At 40.5% G+C, this 22,833-nt stretch overlaps 2 protein-coding genes across 3 annotated transcripts in view; one reads left to right on the top strand and one right to left on the bottom strand.

The window, feature by feature from the left end:
* ncaldb (neurocalcin delta b) lies at positions 1–19,796 on the bottom strand. Of its 2 annotated transcripts, none has more exons than XM_008300837.1 (4): positions 19,604–19,796; positions 5,589–6,019; positions 2,687–2,792; positions 1–2,090 (listed from the first exon to the last, which is right to left on the bottom strand). In XM_008300837.1, exons 2-4 carry the CDS (start codon positions 5,964–5,966, stop codon positions 1,996–1,998), a joined length of 579 nt encoding a protein of 192 aa, XP_008299059.1. In that variant the 5' UTR covers positions 5,967–6,019; positions 19,604–19,796; the 3' UTR covers positions 1–1,995. The 2 variants fall into 2 exon arrangements, with proteins under 2 accessions (XP_008299059.1, XP_008299050.1); XM_008300828.1 differs by having other exon boundaries at positions 5,589–6,022.
* Positions 19,129–22,833, top strand: part of LOC103371463 (glyoxylate reductase/hydroxypyruvate reductase) — a 16,331-nt gene continuing 12,626 nt past the window's right edge. The window contains exon 1 of the mRNA XM_008300799.1: positions 19,129–19,373. The gene's annotated coding sequence lies outside the window, so the exon portion shown is untranslated. The remainder of the gene's footprint in view (positions 19,374–22,833) is intronic.

Here is a 22,833-nt window from a genome sequence, read left to right on the forward strand (position 1 = left end):
GCATTTTCCCATTTTGTCTTTATTTGAATAACAAAATGGACATCCTACACAGAACACATAATGCAAGTTAACAATACAAAATCTACAAAATGATACAGTGACAAAGGTTTTTTTTTTTTGTTTGTTCGACAGGTAGCAACTGTACAGTATAAATGGATGCAATACTGTGTTTTTTTTCCTTTGTATTTAATTCATCTATATTTGGCACTTGACCACAACATGCTATTGAAATGTAATGTGGGACTGAAGTACCTGAAATTGAAATGTGCAGAAGCCTGGAGAATTAATCACAGCTGTATTTTTTTTTTTTTTCACCCCAAAGTCACATTTATCCACCACAATATCTCATGTTGTTTTCAAATCAGCAGGGACAGGCAGGTGTAAATTAATGCGGATGTAAGCGGCGGAGAGCTATCTGTAAATCCTGCAAAAAAACACAGCGAGGCCTGGTGGACACCTCGCAACCGACGTCAGTGCGTTAACCTGTCAGTTAAGTGTGTGTTATAGTTAGAAAAAATATCTGTAACTGTCATGGTAGCATTCAAAAACTGACTAGCTGTAGTCAATATTAGTTGCAGATGCGAACAAAAGTGCACATTTAGGAGAACAATGTTAGATTATTGGTGCACTACAGTTTGAAGGACTGCTTAAAGATCGATGCACAGTACAGGAGAAACTTGCCAATGTTTACGTTCTTGCCAGCGGGGGGAGATCGGAATCAAACCGTCGTTATTTTCTAATCCCTAAATAAACTAAATGCAGTAGATGATATCCAAAGCTGAATGCATAGCAGTATGTGTGGTCCTCTCCTTTGTTTTAACATCTAGTATAAATATGAGTGAATATACTGTACAACTTTCTTTCATATCATTATTCGTCAAGTAAAAGAAAAATAAAATGTTTATCGTCACATTCCAATAATTTATACGTCAAAAATTTTTACAGTGAATCTCTTCCGTTGCAGCAAAACGCCGCAACGTTATCACGGAGTAGAAGAATATATAAGTACATACTATATATTCATATAACATCTAGCTTCTTTTTTTTCTTTTTTCCTTATACACTTGTTCAAGAAAGAGAGTCACAGCTCGGTTTATATGCATATGTCAAGTTCATGTATATGTGAGTAAAATGTGAATGTGTGTGCTTCTGTGTCAGTGTGTTTGTGGGTTGAACTTGGCATAAAAAGTCACTTTCAAAAGAACAGATGTTTGTAATCTGTAGTCAGAATATTCCCCTTCATCTAGAAGTCTTGAGTCAGTTTTGGTTCATTGTAACATTCCTCCAAAATATGTATTTAAAAAAAATAAAACAACAATAAAGGAAAAAAAAAAAAAACTTCTTTCATCCCTTCTAAAATTCGCTTTTGGTTAAAAACTACAATTCCCAGATCTTCCGTCTACGTAGCCATACTGCAGCTGAGAACACTTGTAGTCCCAGATTCATATACTTCATTTCTTCCAGTGTTAATGTGGAGTTAAGATTTCAATACTTAGCAAAAATCTGTGCGTCTTCCAGAAACAACCCGAGTCGGTTGCGCAGGACGGCACGATTCCCTTCAGATCGGGAATTGTGCTTTTAAAAAGTGACAAATAAAAGGAATAAAAACAAAAAAGCGAACTTGGATTCAGCTCAACGTACCGCATGAATGTGCTGGATTATCCTCGCTGACAGAGAGAGCACAGCTTGGATTCGGTGTTTAACAAGTCTCTGATGGGATGCCGGTCCGCTGACCACTTAGATTCGTACCGTACACGAGAGCCGTGTTTGTCTGGAGCTTTTGACCAGGCATAGAGGCGCATGAACACTGTGTGCACGTCTAAAGGATTATATATGCGTCAGGCTTCGGTATTTGTCGTATGTACAGCTGCGTGTTGTCTATGTGTGTGTTCATGTGCCTTTATAGCTCAAGATATCAAAAAAATCTCAGGCGGGTCAGAAGGGAGAGATTTTGAAAATGTGTTGAATTGATCAAGTGTGGAAAAGTCCAGTTTTCTACTGTCCAGCACTGCTGGGATCACACTGAAGCAGTCGCACGATGGAGGGGTCGTTCTTTGCTCCTTCCACAAACTCCTCCAGGGACAGTTTGCCTGAAAGACAGATTAGAGTTTAATGAGCACGTGTCTTGTTTGTTTGTTGCAGCAAAGTTAAAATATCAAGATTTTCAGAGCAACATTATTTCGGCTAATTAATAAAGTCAAATATGCTAATAAGCGTCGTTAAGTGAGTTTTCTTTTTAGCCGGTTTAGCTGCAGACACTGAGCAGTGCAGCAGGAGAGTGCAAATGGGTTTGTTAGTATCAAACGAGGATCCTTCAGCAAAAGTCTTAATTAACTTTCCGACGGTCCTTGAACTAATCACGTGTGACTTGTGGTTTAGTCAGGAAAAACAATCACATCTCTGGTAAAACATCTCTAGTATGTAGAGGCTAGTGACAGAAAAATGTTGTACATGTTGGCTCCGGGTTTAAAAAAACAAAAAAAAAAAGCTAATTTTCTGCTCTGTTTCGTTTTTTTTTAAAAATTCAATGTATGGCGTTGCAAGGCTGCACAAAAGACAGTCTGATTTGTCTCTTTTTCTAGGTCTGATTGTGCTGACTTTAAACCGACATGCAGGATGTTATTCTGCAATAAAAACTGCCTAAAGTTCTGAGGGTTAAAGAAGAAAAAAAAAAAGAATGTCTCACCATCTCTATTTGTGTCCATCTGCCTGAAGATCTTGTCTGTGCGCTTCTCAGGTGTGGATTCGTCCTCAGGCATCTTCATCACCGAGGAAACCATCTTGTAAATGGCCTGAAGACAGAAGGAGAGAAATAAACACTTGTTAAAACGTAGAAATTAAAGCTTTTACATCCCTGACGGAATAACCGTTACCTTAAAGTTCTTCTTTGCCAATTTAACCTTGAGTTAATTTAATACGTCACAAACGGTTGACATCTCAGTTTCTTTAAGCGACACACAACACCAGTGATAAAGACGACCACAGAAAGTGTGCGTCCAGTCCGATGACACCCAGAAAGCACAACCGCAAAGTGCAGGAAACGTCTCTGTGACTTATCAATCAATTTATTTCTGTTGGGAGGAAGAGCGATAAAAGATTCCTTTCATTTATTTTTGGCTGTGCTGCCTGACGTGAGTGTAAAGAAGCAAACAGGAAGTATTCATGTCAAAAAGATGTAGTTTTTTAAATAGATGATGAACCTAAAAAGTTTTGTCCATATTGTTCAGGTCTGAGAAATTTAAAGCAGAAGCAATTTTCCAATAAATACAACTTTTACTGCTTTATTCCTACACGACAGCTCCTTTTACTTAAACCATAAAACATGAGATGGGACAACAGACGCTGGTGCTCTGGACAATATGTCAACCTGATATCTGAGAACAGAGACACTACGACACTTGACTGTCTTCATTCTTCTCAGTTCATTCCAACAATCTTTCTGAGAGTCGACGTAACTGCAGAACAAGTGACACAGTAATGAGAACTTTGTCAGATCATCTGTCTGAGCAGCAGAGCAGCTGTGATCTCACACACCACACGGATACCGATTAAGGTATCAGTTATTTTCATCATTCGACATTTAGTTTGTGTTTTTTAGATTTTTAATTAATCCTCTTAATCTCTAAAATAAACGAAGATAACTTTAGAAAAGGGCGTCATAACATGCAGTTCGAGGAGAGTTTTATACGTTTCTGCTTAATTGCTTGGTATTTTTTTCACTGTGTACCATTATTAAGAACAAACTCAATCAGTTAGAAGGTTTCTTTTCTTGTCAGACAGCGAGTTATTAAGGAAGGAGCTGTTTTACCTTTTTGAAGTGTTTCGACTGTCAAGAAGTCGGATGACGTTTCTGAGGAAGACTGAAGTGACAGTCGCAACATGTCAAGAAGGTAAAACAGCTCCTTTCTAAATAACTCACCGTCTGATATGAAAAGAAACCATCCATCCATTATCTATACATCGCTTAATCCTCACTAGGGTCGTGGGGGGCTGGAGTCTATCCCAGCTGACTCAGGGTGAAGACAGGTTCACCTGGACAGGTCACCAGTCTATCACAGGGCTACACTTAGAGACAGACAACCAAGCACACTCACATTCACACCTACTGACAATTTAGAATCACCAATTAACCTCAACATGTTTTTGGACTGTGTGGGAGGAAGCCGGAGAACCCATGCTGCATGGGGAGAACATGCAAACTCCACGCAGAAAGATCAGTGACCTTCTAGCTGCGAGGCGACGGTGCTGACAACCGAGCCACCTTGCAGCAGAAAAGAAACCTTCTATCTAAAATCAGACTAAACAAAATGAGCCTAATCACGCTAAACTCACTAATATTTTGGATTTGATTTCTTGTTGCTACCATCAGAACGGGCGTACAGGGCGCCACCTCGGTGGACTTCCTGTGCCCAGAGATCCGTCGCACCCTCCATTACAGCTCTGGGAAACAACTCTGGGGTGAATTGAGGTTTGTGCTGCTGGGATTTTGTCGCGGTTTTGATTGTTTATGATGCTGTTTTGAGGCATTTTGTTGTTAAATGTCTGTCTAATTGTCTTTTCTGTTGCGGTTGAATACATCTGACAGCTGCCACCGACACAAAGAGAATTTCCGAAAGGACGATAAACAAGACTGAGTAATTCTACAGGCCGTAATAAAAAAAATAATGTGGGAGGAAATTAGATGATTAAAACTGAGAGAAAACAAATCAATCAATCATTAACGCAATTTATCAGGAAAAATTGCCTCAAGCATTTTCTAGTTTCTGAAAGGATTCGCTCCGGTTCTCTTTTTGACTCCGCTGTAAAATGGATGCGGTTATTTCGTTAAAACTTAAAAACAATTTAAAAGAATAAATAAATGATCAATGCATGACTCAATACTGAAAATATTCACATGCTGTGGCCCTGTATTGTGTAGTTCTTTTAATGCATCTCTACACACAAACACTTTCTCCCTTTACGCTATAAATAACGAACACTGATTTGGAGAATGGGATTACTTATTCTTTGGCACTCTGCACAGTTTAGCAGCACGACGTGTGATGTAACGACATGTGTACGGGATTGCTGGGCGGTGTGTGTGTGTGTGTGTGTGTGTGTGTGTCTGTGAGTGTGAGACGCTAAGACAAAAGTCTAAAGCTTTTATCCAATAAGCTGAGGCGCAGCGTTTGTTGTAAAGTACCGACGGGGGGGACGGCTCTTCCTAAAAACTGCGCAGCTGCTGAATGTAGTGCTGAGTCAATGAGGATTAAAGGAGGACCGCTCCCTTCTAGAAATACACCGCGGACGAGTCTTTTTTAGAGACGTCTGAGGACCAGTGAGGAACTGCTGGTTTCTAAAATTACACCGCGGCTGGTTTCCCTGCTGTGGGCGGTCAAATGGTGCAGAACGCAGAAGCAGATGGATATATGATGTAGCAGCTGGGATGGACGGCTGAGCAAAACGCTGCTCCACTGCAGGAGTAGTTTTAGGACCAGATAGGAGATACCATGGTGGCATGCAACTTCTACTACAACACTGAGGGTTATATAAGCCAGAGAAGGAAGTCTGAATGGTAGAGAGAACAGAGGGGAGCAAAACAAACCTACCGTTACAATCTCCAGCATCTCTGCCTTGCTGATGTACCCGTTCCCATCCAGGTCGTACATGCTGAACGCCCACTTCAGCTTCTGGTCCAGCCGGCCGCGAGAGGTGACGCTCAGGGCGATGATGAACTCCCTGAAGTCTATGGTGCCGTCTCCGTTGGCGTCGAACGTGCGGAAGACGTGCTCGGCGAACTTGGAGGCGTCGCCGTAAGGGAAGAAGTTGGCGTAGATCTTCTTGAACTCCTCCATGGACAGGGCGCCGCTGGGGCAGTCCCGCAAGAAGCCCTTGTACCACTCGGTGATCTCATGCTCGGTGAAGTCCGTGTTCTCCACCAGGTCCTGCATGACGTCGGGACGGAGCTTGCTGTTCTGTTTGCCCATGGTTGCTGATTTGACTGAGGCTGCGGTTGATGTGAGGGCAGCGGCGCTTTAGATTGCTGACAGCGGGAAAGGGAAGACAGAGAGAGACAGAAAAAGGTTGTTAAAAATAATCTGAAATGACCTTGAGCCTTTTTGATGTGAGGGGAAGAGGGAAGGAGGAGAGAAGAGATGAAATGGTAACAATTAACAGTCTCAATGCATTGTCACACATTAAAAAAAAAACTTGTAAAGGTAGTAGTTTAACTCTCCACCCCAACATCTACCAGCACGTTTACCAAAGACAGAAAATGCTATAAAAAGAGAGAATGCTCAGATTTTCAATAAAAACGGTCCTTGAACGATTCATCTGTGAAGTTTTGTTAACAAAAATGATCCAAATCTTGGTCTAAAGTCGTGATATTTCATCCAAACCACTTTACTCTACAATTAAAAGTTTGCCAAAGATAAACCATTTGCATTAACTAGATTCTGGAAAAAACAAAAAAAAAATTTTTTAAAAATCGTCTCTCCTTGTCACAACCATTCATGGACTCTTTAGTCACCAATCAGATATGTAGGTAAGCAGAATATCTATGGTATGTACAGTATATATAACTTTTTTCCTTCCTTCTTCCTTTCTAAGTAACCTCATTCTAACTTTGTTATACTCCAAGAAAGATATTTAGGAGTTCTGCCTGCTTCCACTCATGGCTTTGCTGTTTCTATAGATGCTGCAGGAGCAAAAAAAAAATGTCCAGAAACTTCTTGGGGTTCAGATGAATAAACCTGCAGTAACTGTGTTTGTGTTTTTGGGGGGCAGCACTGACACCAGCAATTACATGAAGCTGATACGCTGAAGCGAGGAGCAAACAGTTGCTATCACACATCCACTACACACAAAGGAACATTATCATTCATTTGGAGTTCCCCAGACAAATCTAAGTCCAATATTCACGAGCTGTTTTGGTCACTAACTCACAACAGAAACATGTTGTTCTTCAGCTCTAAATGTGTCGCTGTGTTCTGCGGCTAATTGCTGATTGTGTGTGTCTGCTGTGCAGGCGGTGTGCAGTGTTTATCAGAGCTCTGTCTGAGAGGCTGCTGGAGAGTGGAGCTATTGCTTGGGGAGTTTTGGGATGTCATAGTACCCTATTATTATGTTTACTTGAGCTGCTAATGTCGCAGTGTTGCTCACACAAAGAACTGAGAAATGTTACCCTGAATATGTGCAGAAACACCCCCCCTCATCTCGCACAAGCTAAACATATTAAGTTTCCTTTGCATGATCTGTTAAATGAATCACATGCTCTTATCTTGTTCATTGAGTTTGTTGTTAGGCAACAAATGCGAATAAAAGATATCATAAAAGATATGCCAGTAGTGTACCAGATAAAAAAAGAAAAGCAGAGATAAGTTCAGCGTGTGGTCTCCTACACATGCACAGCCAGGTTCAGGCTGCCACGCACCTGCAGCACGAGACCACCGAATGTGTTCATGGTGCACGACTACTACCGAAGCACAACCACACCTGCTGATAAGCCCGTGCATGCCAAAATGCCTGTGCATGCATCTCTGCAGAGGCAGCATCCATTTCCTGCAGGAACTCTGAGGCTCATTTGTCGATGCACACATCAACATCCTCTGTATTTACCAGATAAGACGGTTTATTGACCTGGTTTGGCTTTTGCAAAGTATTTGATAGTAGTTTGTGTCTGAAGCTGGGATTATAGCTGAAAAACCAAAGGCTCCAACATGCAATCGACAGTCATCCGGTCAGTAGTTTGTTGCAGAAAGTAAACCGGGAGTTTTAAAACTCAACAAGCGCATCATCTAACCTTGCAGCTAATGTGCTTAGCACCCTCCCCTGTCAGGCGGCTAGCTGCTGAGCTCTGCACCGCTAAAGGCAAGAGGGAAGCTGTAAAAAGCTTAGCCAAGGATAATGACAGATAAAATCAGCAAGGTCAGGTCAGGCCAAAGTAAATCACCGTAAAATTAGATGGTTTAGGAAATGGAAATAAACACTTATCGCCTCCTTGATCACCGTCAGTGTTTTGTCTAATGACCCCAAATCAGAATGTATAAAACAGGTGAGTTCAGAAAAGGTACAGAAACAAACACGTTAATTAAAATCTCACAAAAACTAGGAGCTAAATTTAGTCTAAGCCCTTGTGTAAGGTATTGTAGGATCCTCATACCAAACCTGTAACACTCACACAGGTACAGTATTACATTTCCAGCTTATAAATGTGCATACAGTTAGTGAAGCGTCCCTTTAGCTTTGTCTTTACATCTGTTCATTTAGCTGATCTATTAATTGATTAAGGCTAAGTGAGAAAGAGTTTCCACTGTGTTTACTTCCAAGTGTGTGCCTCAGTGGAAATATGCTTATCGGACTAATGAGAATGAATTTGGGATTAATTAAAACGGCTGCTTCAGAAATAAACTCAAAAGAAAGTCAACAAAAAAACACACGAGCAGCAGAAAAATGGAGCTACTGGTCATCGATTCGTTTAGCTTTGGCTTAGTTTTTGCATTTTAAGTGAAGCTGAATTGTGAGAAAGTGCATCCAGCTGGAATTAAACAATCAACATTTTCATTAGTTTTGTTAAATGCCATTTGTAAGAGAGCCCCGTCTTGGTCTCCCTTTATTTCAGTATCACTCCCGCTCCATAAACAGGCGGCTATAATCCTTTAATTAACTCTGAGTAAACAATGAGCTCGAGCAGCCACCTCCGATGAGCCCCCTGCTGTTACCAATAGTTCTCCTCAATGCAGCAGCAGCAGCGGGAGGACGAGATTAACACCTGTTTACATACTCATCACTCGTGGAACAAAACACATCAGCAGCGGCGCAGCATGGGGTGCCGTGTCAACCGCTGATACACGGACCTGAAATGCTTTTAAATTAGACGAGGGGCAAACAGTCTGCACCTGAGAGGGATAATTCATACAGACAGACAGGGGGGCTAATTAAGAAGCTGAGACCCGTATGTATCTGTTCATGAACCTATTAAAAGGCATTTACTAATCTGACACCTGAAACATTAGCCTTCCTCCCAGGGCTGTGACGGTATGTGCAGGTAGACTGAGGCGCCGTTCACTTTGCAGTTGCACCTGTTAATCTTGGAAAGCACAAGTGGAACAAAAATATTGATTGTGTAGCTTAGTGGACGGGATCTTTATGAAGGTTATTCATCAAACATTGCATTTCCTGTGACAACACATCAAAATATCAGCTCTAAAATGAAGTCCAGAGGCCTTTTTGCATCGACACTTTGACTCACAGGTGGGATAATCACAGCCGCATCCCGCTGAGGAGACCTTCTGCTTTTGTGCAAGATGGTTCACTATGACAGCTTCCTGACACACGTAATGGAACTAAACCATCACTCAACTACATACGGTCCTTGAACTGCTCATCTGGGACATGCTGTTTGGACGGATGGGGGGAAAAAAAATCAATCATTAATAAAAGAAATTTACTTTATTCTACATGTCTCATATAAAACTGTGCTAAAAAATAAAAACCGGTTGCTTTAATGGCCAATTGTTATACATCTATAACATGTAGAGGAACCTTATTTTGCAGTACTGGCAACACCAGTGGGTTTGGAAAACATTTGACATGTTGATTGCAGGTTTTTTTTCTCCATTTTGAAAAATAAATAATAAAAGAAATTCAGCTTTCAAATGTCATAACTTTATTACACTGCTGACATTTTGGAGTTCTCAGATGTGTAAATTCTTGTATATATTTATTATCTTATTTTATTTTTATTTCTAGAGTTATTTTACTTTATTTCTTATTTTTTTATTGCTCATTCCCAGGGCAACACCAACAGCTGATACCAACTCCTTGTATGTTGTACTTGGCCATTAAAGCTGATTCTGAACTCACAGTGAATAATGATGTGACAGGAGCGAAGAAAAATGCTCAGAAAACTTCTTGAAGTCTAAAAGGTCATGAGCCTGAGCAGAGGTCCAACCAGCTAATACCCCAGCACACCTCTGTGGGTCTCAGGTGCCAAAAATGAATTGCTCATTGTGAAGAATGATGGTTATTACACAGTAATGAACGCCAGTGTTTAAAAATTACATCTGCAGTACGTCAGTTAAGGTACTAGCTTATCAGGGAGGCTGAATTTGTTACTCGTTCGATCAGATATGCCAGAAAAGAAGCTATGATGCTGCAGGACGCATCAAAAATAAAAACGAGACACCCGGTTACTTTAACATGAGTGCAGGGATATCGAGCTCTTTTAAAAAACATGATTTGTGAAATTCATTGGATACTAATTCAATTTTCACGATGCATTTGTATTTTTTGCACCTTCATCACCACAGATCATGAGTAAATCAGGCTATTATTGATACATGATTCATGCAGAAGGGTGACTCATCACGGAGTCGCTTTAATAAAGAAGCCAGCATGCACGCTGGCATTAAAGCGCAGCAGCACAATATCCAAAACTTTAACTCGATTATCAGAAAAAAAACTTCTAAATGCCAAGTGGCCGCGACACAAAAGGACAAACCTACAATTTGTGCTACTAAAAGCAGGTGGCAGCAGCTACTTTTCAGACCCTTTCTTACTCATTGTTTATATTTTTATCAATAGGAACAGTGATGAATAAAAACAGAAGTGCTTTATAAATGTTGTATCTGTCATTTTTGATGATGAAAAAGAGAAAAGAAAAACCTCCCAGTGCAGTTCGCTCACTGCTTCAGATTACACAAGAAGTAAATGAGTGAGGAAGAAGAGTAGAACCTGCATCAATCTACTGTAGGGTTGGGAAAATATAATACGAAACACCTACAATGATGTGAATTTGTCAACCATCAGAGCTTTTCAAACCAGTTTACATCTTTGGAAATGCTACAAACTACTGAGCATCATAGGGCTACATAAGAGATGTGATAAAAAAATAGAGATTAGTATGTTTTTTATCTATAAATGGTTGCTTCACTGAATTTTCATAAACTATATCAATATATTTTATATAAACTCCTCACGGCAAATAAGAGTTTGGCTGTTACCGAGTTAGTATTAAAAAAAAAAATCATTTTAAAGACAGTGGCTAATGACACTTGTGATGTTTTAATTTTATCCCTGATCCCTGAGCAAACCAAGCTCTGTCGTAGGTGGACATCCTTACATCATCCATAAATTATTACATCTTAAAGGCACATCTTGCTGAGAATCACAAGCAAACGGCTTCTTCAGTTTCTCTCGGATCGATCTTTGGTTCCGTTTAAGCCTTTTCTCGTCCGCTTTAAACCGAGCTTTATGAAACATTTTCATTCCTTTCATTGTCTGACGCACCGAATGGAACCGCCACATCTGCATTTTAATTGCTTAATGGATTGTGGCGGGTTTCCATAATTGTTGAGGCTCCGTAGTCATGGCGACTGACTACGCCATCGCTCTTGTTTATGTCAGCGAGTGGGCCCGTATGACTTCACGTAGCGCCTTGGAGTCACAATAGAACTAATTGCACTTTCTTCGAGGACTGACGGCGTGTTCAATCGTTTGCTTTTTGCCGCGGTCCTCGTCACGCCGCCTCCCTCCAGCCACAGTGTTTCCACATTAATATGGAGGAACCGAGCCGACGAAAAATGTCTCTCTCCTCATTAATCTAAACGAGGGGCAGAAGGTTAATTAGTGTTGTTCTTAATGGCTTTACATAAACAACAACAGAACAGGGCTTACTGGAATAATTAGCAATTTGACAGTTTAAATATGTTTGTGTATTGTGAAAATTACTGTTACTATCAATTCAATGATGATATCTAAATGACTGTTTGGTCTGAATAATGAAATCAAACAGTGGAAACATGCTCTAAAACTTAAAGAAATTTAATTTACAGTGATTTACAACAGAGAAAAGCTGCAAATTTCACATTTTAAAGATAGAATCAGACGATGTTTGTTGCATTTTACTTAATAAATGCATTTACATGTATGCATTTTGACTTAAAATAACATTACTATCTTCTGATTTACCTGGATTTATGTTGTTGTTGTTTTTTTAACTTAACTTCAAATAACTGTAAAACATGTTTTTTTTAACTGATGTTGCAGAAAAATGTTTGCCTACTTCTGATTATACGGTTAACTGATGAACAAAAATTTAAACAGGCAATTATTTCATTTATTAATTAACCATTTCAAAGGGAGTTTTTCGCAAAAATGCAGAATATTTCCCTGTTATATGCTTTTCTTTGTCATACAGTTAATGGCTGTAAATCTGTGTTTTTATATAAAGTTGGACAAAATAAAATATCTCAATAAATCATCTTGCTCTTTGGGAAATTATAATCTAAAACTTTTGCACATTTAGTGGAAAAACAAAACAATAGGTGACAGTTTAAGTGATAATTAAAATAATTGTTGGTTTCAGTTTTGCACCGATCTTTGTTATTTCCATTAATGTTCTGTATTTACTACCAGCCAGATATTTTTACACTAGAATTACAGCCTCACGGTTCTGTTTCTGCCAGTCAGTTCAGTTTACATCCACGTCAGCCCAGACTCAACCTTTGAACCTTCAGATATAAATGTCATCACTTTATTTCATCCTATTAGATATTCGTGTGAATTAGTTTTTAGCATAACTAGCCCATGAATTCTTGAGTTATGTCCAAAAAAAGGGGTCTGGTGAGGTCTCAGTGACCTCTGATTACGAAATTTTAATCAGTTCATGTTGGAGTCTAAGTGAACGTTTGTGCCAGATGTAGTGACATTCCTTCCAGGTATTAAAGGGATAATGGATTTACAAGAACTGGATAAAGCGAGGCATGAAAACAACACGGCCGGCTTCTTCTCTCTGAGTTTTTCTCCTGGGAGATGTGATTCCCTCTGACATGCAGGTGATGTACATGTTATTGCTGAACGCTCTGATTAACAGCTGCAGGCCTAGAAGCACAAAGTATTTGCTTATATACTATCTACATGTTTATTAGCCAATGCAATATAGCTGCAAGAACCTTTAAACATGTCTCTGAGTTCTACAAAGACATATTTGTAATAATTACAACTATTTATACCAGGCTCCAATAAGAAATTTCTATTAAATAAAATCTACTGCTTCCAAATGCTAACCGAGGAGGTCAAAGTAAAGTTTTAGATTTCCTCTCTGTTCCTCTCTGTATTGAAGTTATTCACATGTAAAATAATCAAACTAGACCCAACTAAAACTCAGCTGATAGAGCAGGTCGGTCGGTAATTACATGGTTCTGGTTCGATCCCGTGCAAAGCGAAGGAATCTTCTCCACGTTTGGGTAAAAATATAAGTCGGCTCAGACAAAAGCAGCAGATTACTGTAATTTAATTAGATCTGTACGGCCTCAACAACAATCCAGAGCTCCTCTTGGCTGAAGGACTGTGTGTATTTTAAGTCGAAATGATGGGATGAGAGCTCAGACTTGTGCTGAAGCCAGTCACCCTGAGATCTCTGCTATTTCTGGTCCTGCAAGATCACCGCCTACAATTAACCGTTAAGGCTCTTACCTGCTGCTGCTGCTGCTGGCAGACCTTCGATGGCACAGTTACGTAACGGGCGCTTTGACGAGCGACGGATCACGTGGTCGAGCAAAGTTCTCCCTCAACCCCCCTCGTTGGGTCGGGACGAGTGTGTGAACGCTAGTTTAACCTTCTGAGGAGAGAACGGGCCTGAGATAGAGCCGCTGACCTCATCCTGCGCAGGTATTAGTGCTGCTGAGCAAAACAGGCTGTCACTCTCAGTTTCTAATAACAGTGAAAGTACACACACAGCATCGCCGCCGAGGACATTCTGAGTTTGAGACCTTTTACAGGAGACGGGATCAAGCTGCTGGGATTTCAGACAGATTTAACTCCTAAAAGCACCAACGACACATCATCAGTGACATCAACTGGAGGTTTAGAGCCAACAGAATCTTCTGCAGGCAAACAGCTTCACATCCAACAATTAAAACATTGCATAAAAAAAAAAAAACAACTAACTAATAAATGTAAAAGAAAGCGAGCATTTACAGCTGGGTTGCCTTTAAAAACTTTTGCTACTGGTGCTAGTCTGTGTATCTGGTGCACGAAAACAAACCTCTTTTTATTTAATAAAACTCGTAAGCCTGAAACATTTTGAGCATTTCCTACAGTTCCTTGTGCACAATCTTTTAAACTCTAAGAAATTTAATTAGCTATTATAAATTACACCAAAACCAATTAAGCCTCACATTTAAATAAGGCGCAACCAGAACATGTTTGGCATTTTTGCTCGGAAAAGTAAAAAAAAAACCCTCAATCACTAACAAAACAGTTGATAAATCCTGTTTGGTGAGTTGCCAAAAGTTTAATTGCACCTCTAATTGCCATTAAATATGAATCATGGTTTCATTTAAAGTCAAAAAAAAAAAAAAAGGCAAGCATTCAGCTCTGGGTAACAAATTACAACATTCATATTGGTACCAAAATAATAACAAGCAATCCTTATTTCAATACATGAATTTGGTGCAAGTGCTCATACAGAACTTTGCCTAAATTAAATATATTAGTTAATGGCCTGATTTAAATGGAAATCATGTTTTTCAAGAAGCAAAAATGTCCAAACAATTCAGGGGTTCCAGGTACAAAAATGTCAATAAAAATGAATCAATTAACCTTGAAAAAGTCAAGTTGGTCTTAGAAAATCTGCCTTTTCCCCCCCCCACACTTTATGGATTAAATGATTATTTGCTTGTCTGACCAAGTACTTTCTTAGAGCTCCAGCAAATAACAAAAATGGCAGTTTTCTAAATGTTGAAGCAATGTTCTCTCTGCTACTTCCCTGCGACAGACAATCAGCAGTATTTTTGTGCTGCACTGTCGCTGAATGCTTCTTGCTGTTTGAATCCAAGGCCCTCCATCCACCCGGCATTCATCCCAGAACATCTTGTTGCTTCGCTTACGTAACGGACACAAGTCTCCATTTATATCCTGCAGGTAAATCTCAACCCAAGAGTCCTGCACATAATCCCAGAACAGAAGCGGGCTGAAGGAGGAGGACCGATGGGGCGACTGAAAGGGACCCGATGGCAGATAGTGACTTTATGAATGACACATTCATGATGAAACGTGATGCATCTGTGACCGGGCTGCTGAGCTGAGAGGAGCCATTCTCGACATAACAGGCAGCCAATTATGAGACCTGCAATCCGATATTCACCCACAGATCAAAACCATGTTTCGTCTCAGCTGTGAGAACATATTGAGGATGACAACTTTACCAGGTTCAGATTCGTCAGGAGGCTGCAGCTCAAACCTAAGTTGAATTTTGATTTCAGGGCTGCACCACACAGACACATGACTTAGAGGACTGCAACATCACAAATGCTCTTTCTTGTTTTGTTTTTTTTGCTATTTAAGTGAGCAATATATCAGTAATTTAGCGTTGCTTCATCTGGGCTCAATGTTGAATGATTACTGCAGTCTAGCAACACACATTTGCTGCTCAGTAATCGTTTAAAACTCTTGCACTTTTCTGGTCTGCACTTGCACGCTCCTTGATGCCTAATTTAACATGAACACTGAAGCTGAAAACCATATTTTGTTTCTCTACTGCCTGCTGGAGCATCCTATAATGTATATATACTGCAAAATTGACTTCACAACTGCCTTCACGGTCATAACTCTAGATATTAGTGGCTTTAGCTTGAAAAAACACCACAATAAAATGTCTGATTTCTGCATTAGACTTTGCCAAAAAGGATGCAGTAGCTCATATTCCAAAACAGGAGGGAGACACTGGCCGAGGTTCAAGCAGCTGGCAGGCTTGATGTGTTATTCATTTCACATCCTTTCAGTTTCTTTTTAAACCCACTTCGTCCTCACTGCCAGTTCATTTTGTTGCAGATTACTTGAGTGATATTTGCTGCATGAGAATGTACCATGAAAGCGCAGCAGAGCCTTGATAAACCTTATTTACAAGTGCGTCCTTCGGTGTCAAAACATCACAGGCAGTTCAGTTAAGCACAATGCCAGAAGACAGAGGCGACTGCATACCGAATGCTCTCAACTCATGACCACTAGTTTGGCCTCAAACTTAAGATTCTATGTGCGGCTGCATGTGAGAAACTGAGAACATCAAAGCCCCTTCGAAGCGGTTTTTGCTCAAACCGAGTGACGGTGAAGCTTAAAATTGTCACACAGTTAAGTGAGCTTAAAAAACAAAGCATTTAAGAGATGCACGAAATATTAGCACGTCGAAGATTGGCACTGGAACTGAGAAGTGAAAGTCGTGTCGATTTCTCACTTTGGCTCGAGTTTTACGAGACCTAAAACTGATGACCTACATCTGTCTCAGATCATCTAGAAACACCTTCTGACCGCCGCCTATTTACGAACACACGTCCGATCAGCACAACATGCCAAAGCAACCATCGAACGCCGCCGCAGCCAGGCATAATTTTGGGGGCACGCATGCTCACGTTACAAGTATCGTGACAGCGTCTGTTCAGCGTTGCGTACTTTGGTGGCTCCTTGAATGTCTCACTGAAACTCTATCTGCAGTGTTATTTGGCGTAAGGTCAGAGCTGGACCGCTGGTGGTCCAACCCGAAGCAAAGTCGAAGGAGACTAAAGTAAAACTGCGACACGTCAAAATGCTTTCATTAAAGGGTTTAAAAAGTGAGGTGAAAAGCAAGAACAATGCCTGTAAATTTAACCAAGAAGATTGAGGGTGTGATGCCACCAGTGTTGTGACAAAAACATCATCCAGAGTAGGTGACGAACTGATTAGTCAATTAACACGGAACTGTTTTGATCACTGACTAATAGAAAAAATGACAAACTGAGTGGCTTCAGTTTCTCGGATTTTATCATTTGCTGCTTGATTTTGACTCCCGGTCCAAACAGACGTCACCTTGGACTGTTTTGTCATGTCTTTTATCGGCCAAATGACGATGTTGATCAGCAGATTTATGTACAGCCTAATCAAAATAATCATCAGCTTCAGTCCTAATCTGGTTTTGTGCAAACAGTTTCATATTAAGCTGAGGCCAAAGATCAAACCGCTATCAAAACTATAAGCTCTAGAAAAAGCTTCTTGTACTTCCTCATGTTTGTGTTTTGACTGTGACTCAAAATCTGACACAACTCGCATGATTTAGATGAATTTCAGGCTTAAGACACACTTAAATTATTCCTTCCCTTCTCCAAAATAATACCAAAAAAAACCCCATCCGTCCTGCATTTGAGGAACCTGAGGCAGCAACTTCATCATAATGCAGCACACATGAGCTCCCATTGTGAGCCGGAGAGCTTTGTGCGTCAAGGCGCTGCAGAAAACCACAATCATGACGCTGAAGCCATTATGAGACAGCGAATGAGAACAAGATAAAAAAGTGTCACTGACAACAACTGCAAGAAGGCAGGCAGAGCTGCAACAGACAGAGGATTGGATAAAACTCTCACACACGCCATCCCTCGCAGCAAATTGTTACTGATTGCACGAGGAGAACGCCGTTTGTTTTGCACTGAATATCTAAATGTGTGTCTCACTGAAAACAGCCTGTTGTAAAGACAAAGGCAACAGAGATGGAAATGTCAATCTGTCTGATGACTAAACAACTCCCACCCCTCTCTGCCAGCGATATCTGCTGCACAGCATGCGAGAAATGCGGCTTTCTATCCAAACATTATCTGTGTGACGGGCCAGAATCTGCTTCTTCTGTCTCATTCTTTATCTCAGCATCTCTCACTCTTTTCCTCCCTCGGTTTAATGTTCCTCTCATCCTTGCTTTTTACCCAATCACTCTGCTCGTCTGCTTTCTCTAAAAAGGTCTAATTCAATTCAAAAGAGCACCGACTGCTGCCTAGACGAGCCTAACTACAGGCGATGCTTGCCAATGCGGTCAGTCTGGCCCAAAACAAACCCACAGGACACCCACGGCAACAGAAATAGAACATCTGTTCAAATTTAGCACACGTTTGTAAGAGCGCAGCATCTTGAAATGTTTGGAGAGATGCTTTTGACACCAAGGGGGCTATTATCTCGACTCCACCCTCCACCTCCACATGTTCTTGTTATGTTGTTCTGGATGCGCGAGTCGCTGAAGTCAAATCAAAAGTTTGGGAGCCGCAGAGCTGTGATGTGATTCCTGTGTGTTAGAGGCAGTTTGCTCTGTGCAGCAGCATCTAAACGCTTCATCTGGACCAGTGAACTTCAGCTCCCTCTCGACTCTGTAATGTTTATTCCCGTGTCCGCTCGTGCTTTTCTTCTTTCACACCACCACCCTCTCCAATCACCTCGCGACCATTTCACTGGGATCGCCGGAGGAAATTCAGCCACGATAGGTTCCTGTTTACATCCCACATCAAACCAAAAGGCATTCAATTACCACAAGCCACCAGCCATAAAGAGGAAATTTGCACAAGGCCGAGCAGGGTCTCTGAATCCTGCAAGGCGGCCTGAGAGGCAGAGAAATGTTGTGTACAGTCGACTTTAAGAATCAATGCACTAATATTTTTATTGCATTAATTATTTATATGCTCTCCAACAGAGTAAAGCAATAAATCCTCATGTTAGAGGCAGGAAAAATGAACATTTGGCATTATTTGTTTGTAAAAGAGCATACATTTGCCAACTAATTATTTTGGAGGGGATAACAGACGAGTGCATTAATTGATTCATACTTGTTTTACATTATATACAGATTAAATATCTTTGTTATTGCTCTGTAAATAACCTAACAGATGAACATTTTAATATTCTAGCTCATAACAAAGATCTAGACTCAGTTATAATTACTAATTTGTGGCTGTTGATGAAAAATAATTTGCAAATTTCTCATTAAATCTGATCTGCCACTCTATTGTTGCAGCACAGAGAGTTTTCTGATATGTTTTAAGCAATTATTTAAAATTTTCAACTACTGATAATGAAAATAAGTCTTGGTTGCAGCCCTTGAATCAAGTAAAAGCGGCTCGTGTCCCATCTGAGAAGCTGCAACCTGCAAACATTTCATCTACAGATCAGAACTGATGACAGCACTTTCTTTAAACTACTTGATAAATGATCAATCTGACATTCCTGACTTCTTTTATCACCTTCAAGTCTTCTGAGGAGAGTATCTTAAAGCATGCAAGCACACCACAGCTCATCTAATTAAAGAAAACTGAGAGTGTAACACCGTTAACACTTATTGTTTTTTTTGCAGGAAAACAAACATTTCCACTCACTGGTTCAATAAAGCTGCCTCCTCTCTGCTGCTTTAATCCACTGACTGACTGATGTGTATTTGCTGAAATGAGATACCTCACTCAGCCTTGTGCAGGAGCAGGACTCTCTCTTTTTTTTTTTTCCTCCACTTCCTGCCCTCACTCATGCTTCAGTCAAATGGAGTGTAAAGACAACACGGAGCACCGCTGAGGAGCATTTAGGACGAGAAGGAGCAGCTTCATCCGATTACTAATGTAGGTAAAGCTTTATCCGCTGCTAGCTTCGTGTAAACGCCGCTGCAGAGGAAAGTTAGGCAGGGAAATGTGTTGTTCTTAAGAGGAATAGGAAAGCTGGGTGTTAGTTTCAAGCAGCAAAGACACTTCTTGGACACATCTCACCTGAGCTGCGAGGAAATTGGGGAAAAAAAAAAAAAAGTATCAGGAAGCGAACTGAGAGAGAGAGACGGACGTTAGCGACAACTTACCTCGCTTTTAAGTTGCTGCGGAGGGGCTGTTGTTTTGTTAAAAAGTCTCCGTTAGTAGTCCATAACCTAGTGTCACCGGGGCAGGAAAAGTTTTCAAGAGCTAGCGAGGAGGCGACAACAGGAGCTGGAGTTCCCCGGCTGTGTTCAGTCCAAACTCCACCAGCTTTTTTCCCGGAGCCGCTGCGCTCACTCTGCTTAGCCCCGCAGCACCGCGCCGTGACGTCAGGGCCGCGGGTCACATGGTGCGGCGGCGGCCAATGGGAGGCCGCGTTGTCCTGGCAACAGGGACCGGGGCACCTGAATGACGATTAGTATGTAAAAATGTACGCACGAGTTGTTGGTTTTTCTGACTAGTTCATTCATTAAAACACGGTTGTAAGTGAGAACAAAAGTTCTAGTAGTAAAAGAAAAAAAAAAGAAAGAAAGAAAAAGTGGCAGTGCAGTAAATTAGTCTGAATATTTTTTATTTTTTTATTTCAGTCAGGTTAATTTGGATTATATATAATATGCTTAGTTGGTCTTGTGCTTGCTGCAGAATTTAGTCAGGTAAATTTGTATGCAATTTTAGTAAGATTGTTACTGTCATGTTTAAATAATCCAGGTACATTTGCATAAAAATAACACTGCAGGGTCTTAATTCTAATATTTGTTGTTTTTTTCTTCTTGCAACCAACCAGAGAATCACGACCTTGTTGGGCAAATTACAATGCCCATCTTTAGCTCGGCTGACTTTCTAATATTCTGCAAGGAGCATCAAGAAACATTTGAGCAGCAAGCAGCAAGTTTTTCTGGGCACATTGCTTAAATTAGCTACAGTGGTGCACATTAAAAAAAGCTTCAAATACAGCTTTCTTATGTTATTAACTGCATGTTGTTCTATTTATCTGGTCTTCTGTTTTCCAGTCTCTGTATAGCTTCATTTAAATTTCTGCAACATTTTACATGTATAGTGTACATCTTCTAATTATTTTTAACTGCTCTGTTTTCATCCTCTCATCTTTTCAAAATAATCTTTAAAAGATTTATAATGTTTTATGTTATTTTAACTCTGATTTTCTTGACATTAAGAGCATCTACTGTTCATTTTCAGTCGTAAAAGTTTATTTGATTTATAGACTGTCACTATTTTGGCCATTAAGGGGGAGAAAAAAAAATTTTTTTTTGAAAGCTCAAGAGATTATTTTTTTTTAGCTATTTGTGCAGCTCTACACAAACGGCAGAACTGTGCAGGTTGTGTATCTTCAGCTCATACCTGCTCATATACTTATATATAAATATTCTCATCATATGGTTTTGCATGCATTCTGTGTGTTTTTACCTGCCGTTCTGTTTTCTCCCAAATGAGTGATATTTGCATACTAGACCTCTGGAAAGACAAACAACTGAGTTCAAGACTACATTTCAAATATTTGCATGAAAAAGTTCTCTCTGCTCACTTTGCATTACCTCTCATGGCCTCGGGGCTGATATGTTCTGCAGGAGCAATAATGTAATAAGCTTATTTATTTCTGAGTATTGCACGATGACCATGAGACAGATTATGATGATATCCACCATGCATTTGCTGTGGCCCAGTACAGGTGTTCCCATGCAGGCACATTGGGAGCCATGCTTTGCCTAAGATGATTAGAGGAAGTCAAAGCCACAGGGCTTACTCAGCCGGTGTTCCAGGGAGCATTTCCTTAATGGCCTTATAAAGTACACTGAGAACCCCCTCCCTTCGTTTGAGTCAGCAAAATCCTGATCACACTGACAGAGTTCACAATGATCCATTACATGCAAATTTGCTTTTTGCATGCCACAAAAGGTTTATATGTCTGATAAACATGAATGAGACATGCATGCAGAGGCTTCAACTCAGATTCTGGGAGCTGAAACTCCATCATGCTTCCTCTTTGTTGAAAAGTCCATCATAATATATATTAAAGAAAATAATGCAGGAAAAACATCTCAGCACAGACTAAACTCCCTGTAAGCCTGACTATTATCATACACTACTGTTTAACTGAAGAAACAGTGATTAATAAGTACAGCAGAGGTGATGCATGCAACAGCAATATATGGTGAGATAATTTTTATGTAGTTTTTCAACAGTTTAGTTGTTTTTTGTTGTTGCATGTCATGCACTAACTATGTAAAGTTTTGTAGTCTGTAGCAGAAAATACAACACACACATAAGAAGCAGGTGAATAATGAGCAGCTCCAACTTGAGGAAATAAAAAGCATCTAAAGTGTTTTTAAAAAGTATAATCTGTGATTATGAACATATAAAAATATATTACAATTCATACATTTAAAAGTTGTACAGAACATGCAAACTTATAAAAAACTGTGAGGAAAGCAGCCACAACATCAATAAGTCAAGTGTTAAACAATTAAACTTCAGTCATGAGTTTAGTTTTGGTGCAAATTCAGGGTAACATTTCCAAATGTTAATGATGACGTTGCAGATGCACCTGCGACACTAAATGGTGAGTAATTCAGCACTGTGGCATTGTGTGACATTATAAAGCTGCGGCTGTCTGTCGCGGGCCTTTAACCAGCAGACAGCATTGTTATTCACTCTTCACAGAGGTGAGAGCTCATCAGTGAGTTCGACCCTGAGGGAGAGTCCCTGAGTACTGTGTGGAGCCAGCACTGCAACCTCTGACTAATAGGTTTGCATAACATTGATCTGACTGGCTGTCCACTGAAGAGCAATCCCCAACTTTGCACACCACACACACACACACACACACCAGTGAAGCCCGGTATGCTCCAGCTCAACAGACAGGATTCTCTGAACTGTACCTGCCACCTTCTAAATCAGCCGGCCCATGGCTCTACACGGGCTCTGTCATTAGGTAACAGGGGCTTTGTAGACGAGGCTAAGTAGCTGGTGCTTGATGGAGAAGCCACTGAGCTGCACAGTTGAGGTACAACTGCTTCTTCCCAACGATTATCTGTTACCTAACCAGACAGAGCCAACCTTGTGCTGCTCTGAACCTGCTGAGGAGCGTGGCCAAAGCTCAGAGGTGAGCTAAGTTTTCTGGCAGCCTTCCCTGGCTGATGATCGTGATCTTATTGAGAAAAAGCCATTCACAGTTGCACATTGGAAAAAGTTGCACATTCTCCACAATGAAGATCACTAATAACGATGCATCATAGTGTCTTTGCTGCTCTTTAAATTGCTTTGCAGCAAGTTAATTTTCTCATTTTTCATGAGACACATGCGGCCAACTCACTCATCA

The sequence above is a fragment of the Stegastes partitus genome, unplaced genomic scaffold (assembly GCF_000690725.1).
Source record: "Stegastes partitus isolate 25-593 unplaced genomic scaffold, Stegastes_partitus-1.0.2 Scaffold34, whole genome shotgun sequence".
NCBI lineage: Eukaryota > Metazoa > Chordata > Actinopteri > Pomacentridae > Stegastes > Stegastes partitus.

What these genes read in the sequence shown, in the direction of transcription:
- ncaldb (XM_008300837.1), bottom strand. Translation starts at nt 5,966, where the DNA reads ATGGGCAAACAGAACAGCAAGCTCCGTCCCGACGTCATGCAGGACCTG. An exon ending in AGATGCTGGAGATTGTAACG is followed by an intron (nt 2,793 to 5,588) that starts GTAGGTTTGTTT and finishes TTCTGTCTTCAG; the next exon opens with GCCATTTACAAGATGGTTTC. An exon ending in GATGGACACAAATAGAGATG is followed by an intron (nt 2,091 to 2,686) that starts GTGAGACATTCT and finishes TCTGTCTTTCAG; the next exon opens with GCAAACTGTCCCTGGAGGAG.